This window comes from Ips typographus, linkage group LG9, assembly GCF_016097725.1.
Source record: "Ips typographus isolate SLU linkage group LG9, UJ_Ityp_2.0, whole genome shotgun sequence".
Lineage (NCBI taxonomy): Eukaryota > Metazoa > Arthropoda > Insecta > Coleoptera > Curculionidae > Ips > Ips typographus.
In genome coordinates this window covers 3,820,863-3,835,120 of record NC_138430.1, presented here as the reverse complement: position 1 = coordinate 3,835,120, position 14,258 = coordinate 3,820,863, and the positions used below count along the sequence as shown (strand labels likewise).

At 34.3% G+C, this 14,258-nt stretch overlaps 1 protein-coding gene across 1 annotated transcript; it reads left to right on the top strand.

The window, feature by feature from the left end:
* Nucleotides 1-7,635: 7,635 nt before the first annotated feature.
* On the top strand, nucleotides 7,636-13,949 carry Ssrp (structure specific recognition protein). Its single transcript, XM_081986669.1, has 10 exons — nucleotides 7,636-7,838; nucleotides 7,904-8,305; nucleotides 9,867-10,045; nucleotides 10,102-10,341; nucleotides 10,393-10,521; nucleotides 10,582-10,873; nucleotides 11,204-11,288; nucleotides 11,690-11,857; nucleotides 13,113-13,442; nucleotides 13,512-13,949. Exons 1-10 carry the CDS (start codon nucleotides 7,788-7,790, stop codon nucleotides 13,847-13,849), a joined length of 2,214 nt encoding a protein of 737 aa, XP_081842795.1. The 5' UTR covers nucleotides 7,636-7,787; the 3' UTR covers nucleotides 13,850-13,949.
* Nucleotides 13,950-14,258: the final 309 nt, after the last annotated feature.

Genomic DNA, 14,258 nt, shown 5'->3' with positions numbered 1-14,258 from the left:
AAGAAACAGGAAAAACCTGTTAGATGTTTAATCTGTTTAATTCATTTTCGTTGGAGCTTTGTCAGAATAAAAAGCTTCAGTCAGTTCTCAAATTTCTTTCAAAATTATTAATGACGTAGATATAAGACACATATTGGTTGCTCACGTAGCTGTTTCCCTTTTAATCTTATTATCTCTAAAAAATACTGTTAACCGTAAACAGTGTAAACACCACTTGATTGTACAAACAAGCGTTTCCGAAATAAATTCTATTCCTAGAAGGAAAAAACGCAAGACTTTAAGGTTTGGGTAATTGAAAACAAACAGATTAATGTTCAATAAAAGATAAGATATGATCACTCATCGATTCTAAACAAAGAGAATCGAAGAGAATCGTGGCAGGAATCATTCATACCTTATCTGAAGGATTAAATGCGGCCGTGTACAGATCTGGCACTACTTTATTTTAAAGACCTCAATTAATAACCTCAAGCCTTTATCTTATCGTTAGTTCAATATTACAAGAAGTGTACGTTGCAGATTACAACACGTTTTAGCGCATGCATGTTTTTATAACTAAGTAATTTAAAACTATCATTGCTTTTTATTTACCAAGAATATTCTCACTATGGCTGTTCTGATATAGCTTGGCTGTCCATTTGAAATTTACATATCAATTTGTTGTCTTCATTTTGATGAACTAACTTAAGACACACTTAGACAAAATCACTCTTGACTGCAGGTTATACACAAAGTAGTCAGAGACAGTAATTCACAAAATATTTAACTAAATCAAAGAATATTTGGAAATATGAAATGGAAAAACTGAATCCAACCATCATAATTAAAAACTACAAAATATACAATGAATAATTAAGAATTTATCATTCACTCATTCTGTTTTAAGAAGAGTGTTTAGCAGGATTCACTGAATTGTAATCCTAAAAAATTCCACTTATGGATATTTTCTAGAATTCTGGATTACCGGATTATTTTCGTTTCTCACATTCGAACTGAGTTAACTTATAGTTTGCCCTTAAACTTCATTTTGAAGGTTTAAAAATCAAGACAGTCACACTAAATAGTGTATTGTTTATAATGCTATTTATCAGCCAGTCAATTTAACATGATTGATCTTTTTGGGGGATTTTTGATCCCTTGGTACTTGAATTTTTCCGAGAAATGTCGGAATTGCATTGATTGGGTTCATATATTTGTAATATTCGAATTTAGTGACTTCTTCAACATATGGCCAACTGAAATTTTTCAAATTTCTGACGCTGAGCGTTGGGAAAAATGGGGAACTTTTGAAACGATTTATTCTGTTATTTTACGTTACGTACTTTTATTTTTGACCCTAAGAACAACCAAATTTGTAAGAAACAAAACGTTGTAATAAATGTTCGTAGGCACCATCTTGTAAAGCTGGAAAAGGTGCCATAGAAAAGTTTTTTTTCTTTAAATATCATTTCATATAAATTCAAGAATGGATAACAACCAAAATCCGAAAATTCGGATAAAAATTCTTCCTCTTTCGTTTCGACACTCTTACTTACTTAGAATTATTTTAAATTGTCAGGAGCCTCTAGGACCGTTTTGAATGTGCCAAAGTCTTCTAAATGCTACTGAGAACTTTCTCCACAAGTCCTCTACAACTGTCTTAAAATTCCCAGAGGTCTCAAGAACCATTTTTGAAGTCCCATAAGCCTCTAAATGCTAATGAGAACTTTCTAAAGAGTGCCAGAGGCTTCTACAAGTGTCTTAAATTGTCAGAGGCCGTTAGGACCGTTTTGAATCTGCCAAAGACCTCTAAATGCTGCCGAGGACTTTCTCAAAAGTTCTAGAGTCCTCTACAAGTGTCTTAAACTTTCCCAAAACTGTTCTAAATTGTCAGAGGCCTCTAAGACCGTATTGAATCTGTCAAAGACCTCTAAATGCTACCGAGGACTTTCTGAAAAGTTCTAGAGTCCTCTACAAGTGTCTTAAAATTCCCATAGGTCTCTAGGAACATTTTCAAGGTCCCATAAGCTTCTAAATGCTAATAAAAACTTTCTAAAGAGTGCCAGAAGTGTCTTAAACCTTCTCAAACTTGTTTTAAATTGCCAGAGGTCGTTAGGACCGTTTTGAATCTGCCAAAGACCTTTAAATGCTACCGAGGACTTTCTAAAAAGTTCTGGAGTCTTCTACAAGTATCTTAAACTTTCCCAAAACTGTTCTAAATTGTCAGAGGCCTCTAAGACCGTATTGAATCTGTCAAAGACCTCTAAATGCTACCGAGGACTTTCTCAAAAGTTCTAGAGTCCTCTACAAGTGTCTTAAACTTTCCCAAAACTGTTCTAAATTGTCAGAGGCCTCTAAGACCGTATTGAATCTGTCAAAGACCTCTAAATGCTACCGAGGACTTTCTGAAAAGTTCTAGAGTCCTCTACAAGTGTCTTAAAATTCCCATAGGTCTCTAGGAACATTTTCAAGGTCCCATAAGCTTCTAAATGCTAATAAAAACTTTCTAAAGAGTGCCAGAAGTGTCTTAAACCTTCTCAAACTTGTTTTAAATTGCCAGAGGTCGTTAGGACCGTTTTGAATCTGCCAAAGACCTTTAAATGCTACCGAGGACTTTCTAAAAAGTTCTAGAGTCCTCTACAAGTGTCTTAAACTTTCCCAAAACTGTTCTAAATTGTCAGAGGCCTCTAAGACCGTATTGAATCTGTCAAAGACCTCTAAATGCTACCGAGGACTTTCTGAAAAGTTCTAGAGTCCTCTACAAGTGTCTTAAAATTCCCATAGGTCTCTAGGAACATTTTCAAGGTCCCATAAGCTTCTAAATGCTAATAAAAACTTTCTAAAGAGTGCCAGAAGTGTCTTAAACCTTCTCAAACTTGTTTTAAATTGCCAGAGGTCGTTAGGACCGTTTTGAATCTGCCAAAGACCTTTAAATGCTACCGAGGACTTTCTAAAAAGTTCTGGAGTCTTCTACAAGTATCTTAAACTTTCCCAAAACTGTTCTAAATTGTCAGAGGCCTCTAAGACCGTATTGAATCTGTCAAAGACCTCTAAATGCTACCGAGGACTTTCTCAAAAGTTCTAGAGTCCTCTACAAGTGTCTTAAACTTTCCCAAAACTGTTCTAAATTGTCAGAGGCCTCTAAGACCGTATTGAATCTGTCAAAGACCTCTAAATGCTACCGAGGACTTTCTGAAAAGTTCTAGAGTCCTCTACAAGTGTCTTAAAATTCCCATAGGTCTCTAGGAACATTTTCAAGGTCCCATAAGCTTCTAAATGCTAATAAAAACTTTCTAAAGAGTGCCAGAAGTGTCTTAAACCTTCTCAAACTTGTTTTAAATTGCCAGAGGTCGTTAGGACCGTTTTGAATCTGCCAAAGACCTTTAAATGCTACCGAGGACTTTCTAAAAAGTTCTAGAGTCCTCTACAAGTGTCTTAAACTTTCCCAAAACTGTTCTAAATTGTCAGAGGCCTCTAAGACCGTATTGAATCTGTCAAAGACCTCTAAATGCTACTGCGAGCTTTCTGAAGAGTTCCAGAGTCCTCTACAACCGTCTTAAAATTCCCAGAGGTGTCTAGTTACATTTTCCAAGTCCCATAAGCTTCTAAATGCTAATGAAAACCTTCTAAAGAGTGCCAGAGGCCTCTACAAGTGTCTTAAACCTTCTCAAACTTGTTTTAAATTGTCAGAGGCCGTTAGGACCGTTTTGAATCTGTCAAAGACCACTAAATGTTACTGAGGGCTTTCTGAAAAGTTCTAGAGTCCTCTACAACTGTCTTAAACTTTCCCAAAACTGTTCTAACTTGTCAGAGGCCTCTAAGATCGTATTGAATCTGTCAAAGACGTCTAAATGCTACTGAGGACTTTTTAAAAAGTGCCAGATGCCTCTACAAAATGTCTAAACCTTCCCAGAACTATTCTAAATTGTCAGAGGCCTCTAAGATATTGAGAACCTTCTAAAAATTTGCTAGAAGCTGCAAGCAAGCTCTGCAAGTGTTCTACACTTTCTGAGAATTATTTAATAAACTTTGATTGGTTGGTCATATACTATATGCACAATCAATCCATATCACATTTAATCACCGACATACGTTTTTTTCTGCTGATTGTGACGCAACAGTCTGAAACCACTGAACAGACTATAGCAAATAATTTTGGTTACAAATTTCTGCATTATTATTTTCACATTTTGCATGGATATTAGTTTCTTGGAAGAATTCGTGATCAATTAATATATGGCCAAAACCAAATAAGTGACAATGTTATAGAATGTCGTAAATGCATTCTATAACACAAATGTGTTAATTAAACTTATAACAATATTTCAGTACAATTTTGTAGAAGGTAGTGTAATGTATCAAGTTGGTGTATACACAAATTAAGAGTGGCTGACTAAGAATAATGCTCACTTCATAATAACATAACTGACAAATAGCTGACCTTGTCACCAATGAACAAACATCACAAAAAAGCTTTATCAAGAAGTTATTATTGATTGACAGCGTATGCAGGCGAAGTGTGTAATTGTGATTAAGCCCGTAAAGTATGCTATACAAGCTTATTGTTGATAATTATACATATTTATTCGCTTAAATGCCATCATGAAGAACTTGAGCAGACTAATAGTGATGCGTAATAATTGCTCTTGTTTGTGTTCAGATAATGTAACAAAAAAGAAATTCTTCTTGGAAGTGATTTGTAATAAAGAAATGCCTAGTAGATCTAGATTAATAGTAATAAATGCTATTGAGAGTTGTTGAAATTAAGTGCTAATTTTCGCTACAAGACAACTGATAAATAACTATTACATAAATACATGCTAATTGATTGTATAATGGAATGAAGGTCAGGACGTCCTATTGTTGTTTTGAAGATGCGTGGTTACTTAAAAATGCTATACAATCGCATATGGAATCATAAAAAAAATAGCAAAATCATATTCTGGGTACATAATCATTCATTGCAACTAAAATTTAGATAAAAACTTATTTAAAAAACTGAGACAGAAGGAATAAAGATGATTGCAACTATACCTTAACAAAATTGTCGTGGAAGGTTGTAAATTCAAAATTACTATATTGATAGTATGTAAGTAGTAAAATTCATCCTGTACTAGCACAACACTATTAATAGTAAGCTTCTTGGTGAAGAAACAGACTAAAAACTGTGCCGCATGGAATATGGGATCCCTGCAACGAACCGGGAGTGCACTGAATTCGAATGGGTTACGCAAGTGATAAAAGAAAGAGGCAAAGAGGTCGATGACACAGCTCTTGGAACAGAAACCAGGAGATATTCAAATGTAGCTGAAAATCGGTTTATAGGTTCAAATTGGATTTTTATTGTCTGAAAATACATCACAATTTTATAATGCACAATGGTAGGAAAATTTGGGTGTTTTTTCTGAAATTTGTAGTTTTCTCGAAAAAGAGGCAAAAAAGTTTCTAAATTAAACAAGAAATTTGACTCTAAAAGAAATTATTAGTGCACCAGATCAGAAAAAAGAAAACTAACTTTTTCTCCTTGTACTTCAAAGGACAGGTAGAACTTGGGCAGACCGATGACAGACTATGAGCCACCCTGTACATAGGAATGTATATTGTCTAAGCACTATTTACTAGCGAATAGTTCAAACGAACACCGATATTTCCCCTTCCATTGCAACCATTACCATAATGCCATATATTCAACCTCAAACACTCGAGCGACTGATAAGCTGTTATCGTAAAGACTATACGTTCAAGTTTAAGAAGTCTGCACTTGTATAGCAGCAAAAATTAATTTGAAAATGGGTCAACTGGTATAAACGACTACAATAATGCTCCTGACGAATATATAAATGATTTCACTGCAATTCTAGTTTATAAGCCTAATTAAACTATTATTTTTGATTAGGTGTATGAACAGTGTGTGTCAAAAGCTGTTAAGAAGAGTTAAATGTTAAATCGCCCCTGTGTGTAATAGTGTGACAATAAGCATTATTTTCGAACTTACCTAGTTAAAGGGATTTTGGCTTGATCCAGAGGTATTTGTAAAAGACACGCGGGACACTAAAACGCCATCGACTTCTCGATTGCGCAAAGTTTGGCCGGCAATGCTCCTACTCGGTTTGCCTTCGGCTTCAAAATGTTCTTGCGTCACCTCGTCACCACGTCTAGCACCGATATCCAGGACACAAGACGGATTATTAGATATCGGGTATGAAGACCGTCCTGAAAGGGCTTCCTACTACATATTTGTTTTAGATTAGATTTTAAATTCATTTGGAGAAAACCATTACTGCAAGATATTCTATGAAGAATCATACAGAAAGTGTTTTTGCAGCCAAAACAATCAACACAAATTTCTTCGCCAAAGTCTTCCGAGGTGTCCATTATTACTACCAAACTACACGACATCCACCAAGTCGTGCAAAATAGTGGCTGAACCACTATAAGAAATGAGACAAAAAAGTCCTGATGAAGCACAATTAATAGAAGTAACTTGATGAAGATGGTATTACAAGCATCACTGAATTTGTTTATGTTCAACAAAATCAAATTTTGAATCATCCCTCTGATTTGGAATCTGATTAGAGATTATAATAAACATGTCAATTAAAGATTTTTTTGATTATTATAATTGACTGAAGAAAGTGAAGAAAGTTGTACTAGGATAGAGCAATCTTATTTATTATGTATAGGGGATAAACTCAACTTAACGTAACACACTATTTTTGACTTGATATACCAATAGAAAGCGCCAATACTTATTACTTGGTGTACCTACCATATAGGGCCACTGTACCAGTAATTAACCATATAACCAAAATTTTCAATTTTTACCTTGTAAATTTACATGAAAACATTTAGATGAATGAAAGATGAACCCCCATTTGATTTTGTAAATTAAGTTTGCTGTAGACTGTGACAATACACGTGGAAAAAGTCACAGTCTGGACTAGACTTTAACTTAAGCTAGTGATAAGCTATTCAAATAGAGAGAATCTAGAGAGAACAACGCTAATACGCTATTTTTTTAAATTATTTGCTATTTTATTATGCTATTTTTAACGCTCCCAGAAGGATGGGCTCTATTTTCAATACACCATGTAACACTGAAGAAAAAATAGGCGCTTTAAACTGTAATAAATATTTTTTGAAAGTTTACTTAACTGAAAAACGGTTGGTTTACAAAAGGAGTTGCTAGTTTCCCTGTCAATAATACAAAATGTTTATTATATTATTCTTGGGTTATTTGAATTACTTTTTTGACTAAAGAAAAATTCTGTAATCAGTAATAGTGTATTAACGATCGGATTTGTATTTTAGTATAAATGAAAAAAAAAAAACATTATACAAGTGCTATATAAAAATAAAGACGCGTTAATTCCTCGGGTGTTGCTCCGGAGCTGCACTAGATCACTCCAGTAGTATAAGTTTAGCGGCGATTGCACAAGAAGTCAATTAAGTTTACTGATAAGGTGGCCTAACGTTTGCTCTTGTGTAGATTAGACTGTGAAATTAGATAATTCGTAGATCTCGTAGTTAGATCAAATTTCAAAACCAAGGAAATAGTGAAATAGTGTACAATATTTGGAGTATATGAACCATTTACACATTAACTGACAGACAAATGTCAAAAAAAGTCCAAACTGTCATTACTGTCAAAACAAAAATATGTTCCCGGCGTTTTTATCTTTACCTTTACTTCAACATAAATGTGCCCTTTATAAAAACAAGGTTTAAATTTTAGGGGTTTTAAAGACTCACGTTTTACTCGTTTGTGGAGCAAACGCTAGAAGCAAAAAGCAGTTTTTCCTATCAACATGGACTTCTTAGAATACTCGGATATTTCGTCAGAAGTTAAAGGATGTATGGTAAGCCACACTGTCCAAAAACTGGGGGCATTTTGAGAAACTTGTGTTCTTTATTTTTTGTATAGACATCAGGCAAACTGAAAATGACCGACCAAAACATAGTTTTTAAAAACAGCAAGACAGGCAAAGTTGATCAAATCTCAGCTTCAGACTTTGATGCTGTTAACTTTCAAAACTTTGCCGGAACATGGGGCATTAGGGTGTTCCTTAAAAATGGCACCTTGCACAGATACGTCGGGTTCAGGGAATCAGAGAAAGAAAAGATTGCCAAATTCTTTTCGAATACATACAAACTTAATATGTTGGAGAAAGAGCTTTGTTTGAAGGGATGGAACTGGGGCACTGCCAAGTTTAGTGGCTCAGTGCTGAGCTTTGATATTGGTGACAAGAGTGCTTTTGAAATACCATTGAACAATGTGTCACAGTGTATTGCTGGCAAAAATGAAATTACTATGGAGTTTCACCAAGTAAGTATACAAGGTTCAACTGTGAATTTATAATGTCTGATCATGTACCATAGAAGGTTCTTAAACTAACATGGGGAAACCATATAATGGATAATATTTTATTATAAAAAAAGTTTAAGTTTTATATCATTATTAAGTGGTTATAAACAGAAGCAAGGACTGAAGAATGAAAGCATTAAAATAATCCTACAGCATGTTTTTTCTTCTTTACTTACATCAATAATTGTTAATCAGCAGAATGCCATTTTAAAAATATTTGTTAAAATTCTCCTAATATTCTTATTACTGAATAAAATCTAGTTTAGACACAAAATATTTTTAATAGTTGAACAACCAACCATAGTATTTTACAATTTGGTTTTGACTGCTTTTGGCATAAGTAGATAAAGGCACCAACTGATAATTTAGGTCTATGATACTATAGTCAAATTTTTACCCTTTGAGAATGAGGTCATGCAGGTGAAAAAACACACATGGATGGAATTAGATCACAAGTTTTAACCTACAAATGCTTTGAAAAATTAGTGTGTTCAGAAGTGACTGATGATCAATTGGGATGACATCTGGAAACTGTTTCTTTTCGTACTACAAAAAAAGCAGCACATTTAGAACTAGCTTTTGGGCTTGCTCATTGTAGCGCATCATTTTTATACCTTTGATATTTGTTTATATCAAAGTGACAGTAAATGTCAACGTTTTTAATTTGACAGGATGACAAAATTAATAACCTGCCTTTTTTGTTAAAATTGTTTATTTCACATGTTTGATATGCGAGAAACAAAGATGTAAAAAGATGACGTCATTCTCAAAAGGTAAAAATCCGACTATATAATCTGGTTGGGTAAATGGTAAAATTGACAGTAAAATAGAGAAATGACAGCTTAAATGTTTGATTTTTCAAAATTTACTAGTCAATGTTAATTTAGCAGATTTAGCTTAACTTATCCTTTTAAAGTATGAAGAGTTTTCCATCATAAAAAAAAACAAACATTACCTATTTATATCAGGATATTTAATAACAAATTAAAATGTTTGATTGTACACACAGTCTTGACTTTAAGGACCTAAAGTTAGATTAAACATAATTTTAGTGGTAATAACTCATACTCCCCTCCCATGATCTTCCTTCACCAAAAATGTATACACCACTTGAATATCCATTCTGCATAATGTATTCAACTACGCCAAGAACCATGTGAATAATTCCCTAGCAAAATTATAGAATTAGACCATTTGTATCCTGAAGAAAAGCAATTAATAGTGAATATGTATGGAGATATGTACTAACAAATATTAAATGAAGATTATTTATCTAACCTAAACATCAACAAACTGCCAATGCCACCCAAACCAATAAATATAATTTGGGGATTTTCTTGGTAACTTTTGCTTGTGTATGTCAGGCTTCTTCATTCCCTCCTCCTAGTTTTTAAATAGACTATAGTGTTTTTGAGACAAAATGCTAGTTTCTTAGTATTATAACAACCATTTGGGTGCTACATAACTGTCACTAAAAACAAATCAGCATTGGTCTTTTTTTGAGATGTGCAATACATTTTAGAATGATGATGCTCCAGTAGGTCTAATGGAGATGCGCTTCTTTATTCCTGCTAGTGAATTAGCTGGTGATACAGACCCGGTTGAAGCATTCCAAGAACAAGTTATGTCGAAAGCTAGCGTCATCAGTATATCAGGCGATGCCATTGCTATATTCAGAGACTTGCTTTGCCTCACCCCAAGGTGGTTAATTTGATCTTTGCTATAGTCAGATTAACTGTAGTTATCTTTTATTGTAGAGGTCGTTATGACATCAAATTGTACCAATCATTCTTTCAACTTCATGGAAAAACATTTGATTATAAGATTCCAATTACTACAGTCTTGCGACTTTTTATACTACCGCATAGAGACGGGAGACAAATGTTTTTCGTCGTTAGTCTCGATCCTCCCATTAAACAAGGTCAGACAAGGTATCACTTTATAGTTTTCCTATTTAACCAAGAGGATGAAACCTCACTGGAACTACCGTTCTCTGAGTAAGTGGGAGTTTATTTGAAACTGCACCAGTTTTATTAATTGGTTTTTAGTGAGGAAATAAAAGAAAAGTTTGAAGGTAAATTGGAAAAGGAAATGTCTGGCCCAACTTATGAAGTTTTGGGTAAAATTATGAAACATATTGTTGGAAGGAAACTTACAGGCCCAGGTGGTTTCATAGGGTTCGTAAATAGTTTTTAAAAAAATGAAGCAATAAACATTATTATTCAATTATCATATAGAAATTCTGGTACTCCAGCTGTGGGGTGCTCATTTAAAGCCGCTGCAGGATTTTTGTATCCGCTGGAAAGGGGTTTTATGTATGTGCACAAGCCCCCACTTCATATCCGTTTTGAGGAGATTACGTCCGTCAACTTTGCCAGAGGCGGAGGCAGCACTCGATCTTTCGACTTTGAGATCGAGTTGAAGTCCGGCACTGTTCACACATTTAGCAGCATAGAAAAAGAAGAGTACTCAAAATTGTTCGATTTTATCACATCTAAGAAACTGAACATAAAGAACAGAGGAAAAGGAGTAAGTATTTATGTTTTCTGATGGATTTACTTTATTAGTTTTTGGTTTTTTATGTTAATAACTGGGGGGAAAAATCGCAGGAAGTATCTGGAAAATAAAACAAGTATTAATTCAACCTTTTTGAATTAAGTCATTCTAATTTCACAAAAGCACTAAGGAAGCTATCTAGAATTTTTCTATACAGTCAAAATTTTTCTTAGTGGCAGTTTGGAGTTCTGAATATATTAATTGTCCACCAATTTCTCGTGCTACAAAGTTTAGGTTGAATACTGCCATCTTATTAACTTAATTTAATTATTTTTTACAATACATTTTTATTATTAAAACTAGGACAAAACAGCATACAAAGACGACTTTGGAGATTCAGATGAAGAAGCTGCACCAGATGCCTATCTTGAAAGAGTTAAAGCTGAAGGTTAGTATTATCATCATCACTCCCAATAGTATTTGCACTACATGACAGTTGCATTATCTTTTTATGTGAATCTCTTAATATTTAGTTAACCAAGATCTACAGAGAATGGAAAGGTCAATATAGTATTTCAGTTAATTATTTAAACAATGTTTGAATTTGTATTTTTTTGTTAATCGACTTCAGAGAAAACTGCTCATGAATTAATATTGGTGTGTTTTTGGAGTAATTGTGATCGACAATTACAGACCAATCACCACACACAAATTTCAATGCTTATTGGGGTAAAGACCTCTTTCTGTTTCAATATTTACCATTTTGTACTAACTAAAATTCACTGGATCTAATAATAAACATTATTTACTACTTATTATTCCAACTGCATTACTTAATTTTTAAAATAGGTCAAGAAAGGGATGAAGATGATGATGATGAAGATGAAAGTACTGATGAAGACTTTGATCCGGACGCGATAAAGAAGAAAGGAAGCGGTGATGATAGTGGGAGCGGAAGTGAAGTGGCGGAAGAGTTTGATAGTAATCCCAGTACTAGTGAAAGCGAAGGCGGGTCTGGTAAGTTGTACTAGTTTTAGTTTTTATCAAATTTTAATAGCATTTTGTAAACTACTATTTAAAGACCTTTCTGATTAATTATTTACATGTTAGGTGTCACATCCAGCAAAAAATGTAGTGGCGTTTCAGATCAGTTTTAAAAACAGTTTTGGGCATTCCAACTGTCTTTGATTTTGGTTAGCTTTCGAAATGTTCCTAAATGTCTCTGTCAATTTAAAATAGTTCTAGGAAAGTTTAAGACATTTGTAGAAGGCTCAGGAACTTTTCAGAACGTTCTCAGTAGCATTTAGATATCTTTGCCACATTCAAAACGGTTCTAGAGGCCTCTGGGAAGGATTAATACACTTGTAGAGGCTGCTGGCACTTTTTAGAAGGTTGTCAGTAGCATCTAGATGTGTTTGGCACATTGAAAACGGTCCTAGAGGCTTCTAACAATTTAAAACAATTCTGGGAAGGTTTAAGACACGTGTAGAAACTTCTGGCACTTTTTAGAAGGGTTTTCAGTAGCATTTAGAGGTCTTTAGCAGATTCAAAATGGTCCAAGAGGCCTTTGAAAATTTAAAACAGTTCTGGGAAAGTTTAAGACACTGTAGAGGCCTCTGGTACATTTAGAAGGTTCTCAATAGCATTTAGAGGTCTATAGAACCTTTAAAATGGTTATAAAGGTCTCTGGCAATTTAAAATATTTCTAGGAACGTTTAAGACAGTTGTAGAAGGCTCAGGAACTTTTCAGTACGTTCTCAGTAGCATTTAGATGTCTTTGCCACATTCAAAACGATCCTATAGGCCTCTGACAATTTAAAACAACTCTGGGAAGGTTTAACACATCTGTAGAAGCCTCTGGCACTATTTAGAAGGTTTTCAGTATCATTTAGAGGTCTTGGCACTTTCAAAATGACCTTATAGGTTTCTGGTAATTTTAATCCGTTTTTGGAACGATTAAGTTTAATCTCTACAGAAGCCATAGTATATGACCGACTAACCAAAGTTGATATACCGTTGGAAAGTCAATTTTGCTAGTTTGTTGCCTCTGAAACCCTCCTTAAAATGCGACATCAGTGGAAAAGAAAAAGAGCGTTGTCAAACCAAAACTAAACACTGAAAACAGCGTTTAGTAGTAATCTTTTCGATTTTTGAATAAGGAATAGAGAAACCACAAAAACGTCACCTCAATATTATTAAAACAACTTGCTCTTAGATTACAAAATATTCTATATTTGTTCGTTGCGTTCTAAATTAGATTCGTTATCCTTAGATGGTGAAAAGAAGAGTAAAAAGAAGAAAGAAAAAAAGAAGGTCGAGAAAAAAGAAAAGAAACCCTCTTCGGATAAACCCCGTAAGCGCAAAGATAAAAAGGAAAAGGACGATAATAAGCCGAAACGGGCGTCCACTGCTTTTATGTTGTGGTTGAACGCCACCAGAGAGCAAATTAAGAAAGAACATCCGGGAATTACAGTAACAGAAATTGCGAAAAAAGGAGGAGAAATGTGGAGAGAATTGAAAGACAAAAGCAAATGGGAGGAGAAAGCTGCCAAAGAAAAGGAAGAATACAACAAAGCAATGGCTGAATACAAAGCGTCGGGCGGTAAGTTATTTACAATTAATTAAAACAAATTTATTGAGCTGGTACTTACCAATTATTGTTTCAATGTAGGTGGCGAAGAAAAATCTAAGTCTAAGTCTTCATCTTCCTCATCATCGAAAAAACCATCCAGTTCAAAGAAAGTGGAAGTTTCCCCATCCAAAAGTGGCACGTTCAAGAGTCGCGAGTTTATCGAAGAAAGCGACAGCAGTTCAGGCGAGGATAGTAAGAAAAAGTCAAAACCAGACTCTAAGAAGCAGGAGAAAAACGATGATAAGAGCAGCAAACGAAAGAAGGGAAGCGACGATGAAAGTGATAAAAAGAAAAACAAGAAAGATGATGATAGCGAAGAGGAAGAAATTCTTAGTAGCCCCGAAGCTAGCGATGCTAGTGATGAGGATGATGATTAATTGGTTTGTTGATTCAACAACTTTTGAGAGTTTTTTCCATATTAAATGTTGGTTGTATTTATAAGTTTTCATAAAATATAGTTGCTGAAATAAGGTGTAATATGTGCAACCTGTTTGAGAGATAAGAGGTAAATTTCAACATACTCAATATTACTATTGGTTTAAGTACGGATCTCCATTTATCTATCTTGAGGCCTTTTGGTTTCTCTTTCATTTGGCAATTTGACAAATTGTGTTAAGGCCATTTTTTACAGTTGCCTATTTTCTTGCCAGTACTTAAAATTGCTGTAACACCTACGGAATTTTGTAATTTTACTATTAAAAATTTTTACGTTCTCTAGCGACAAAACAGTACCCCTAACCCATCAACTTTTATACGTCAATAGAAAGCTTATTACATTGGCTATAC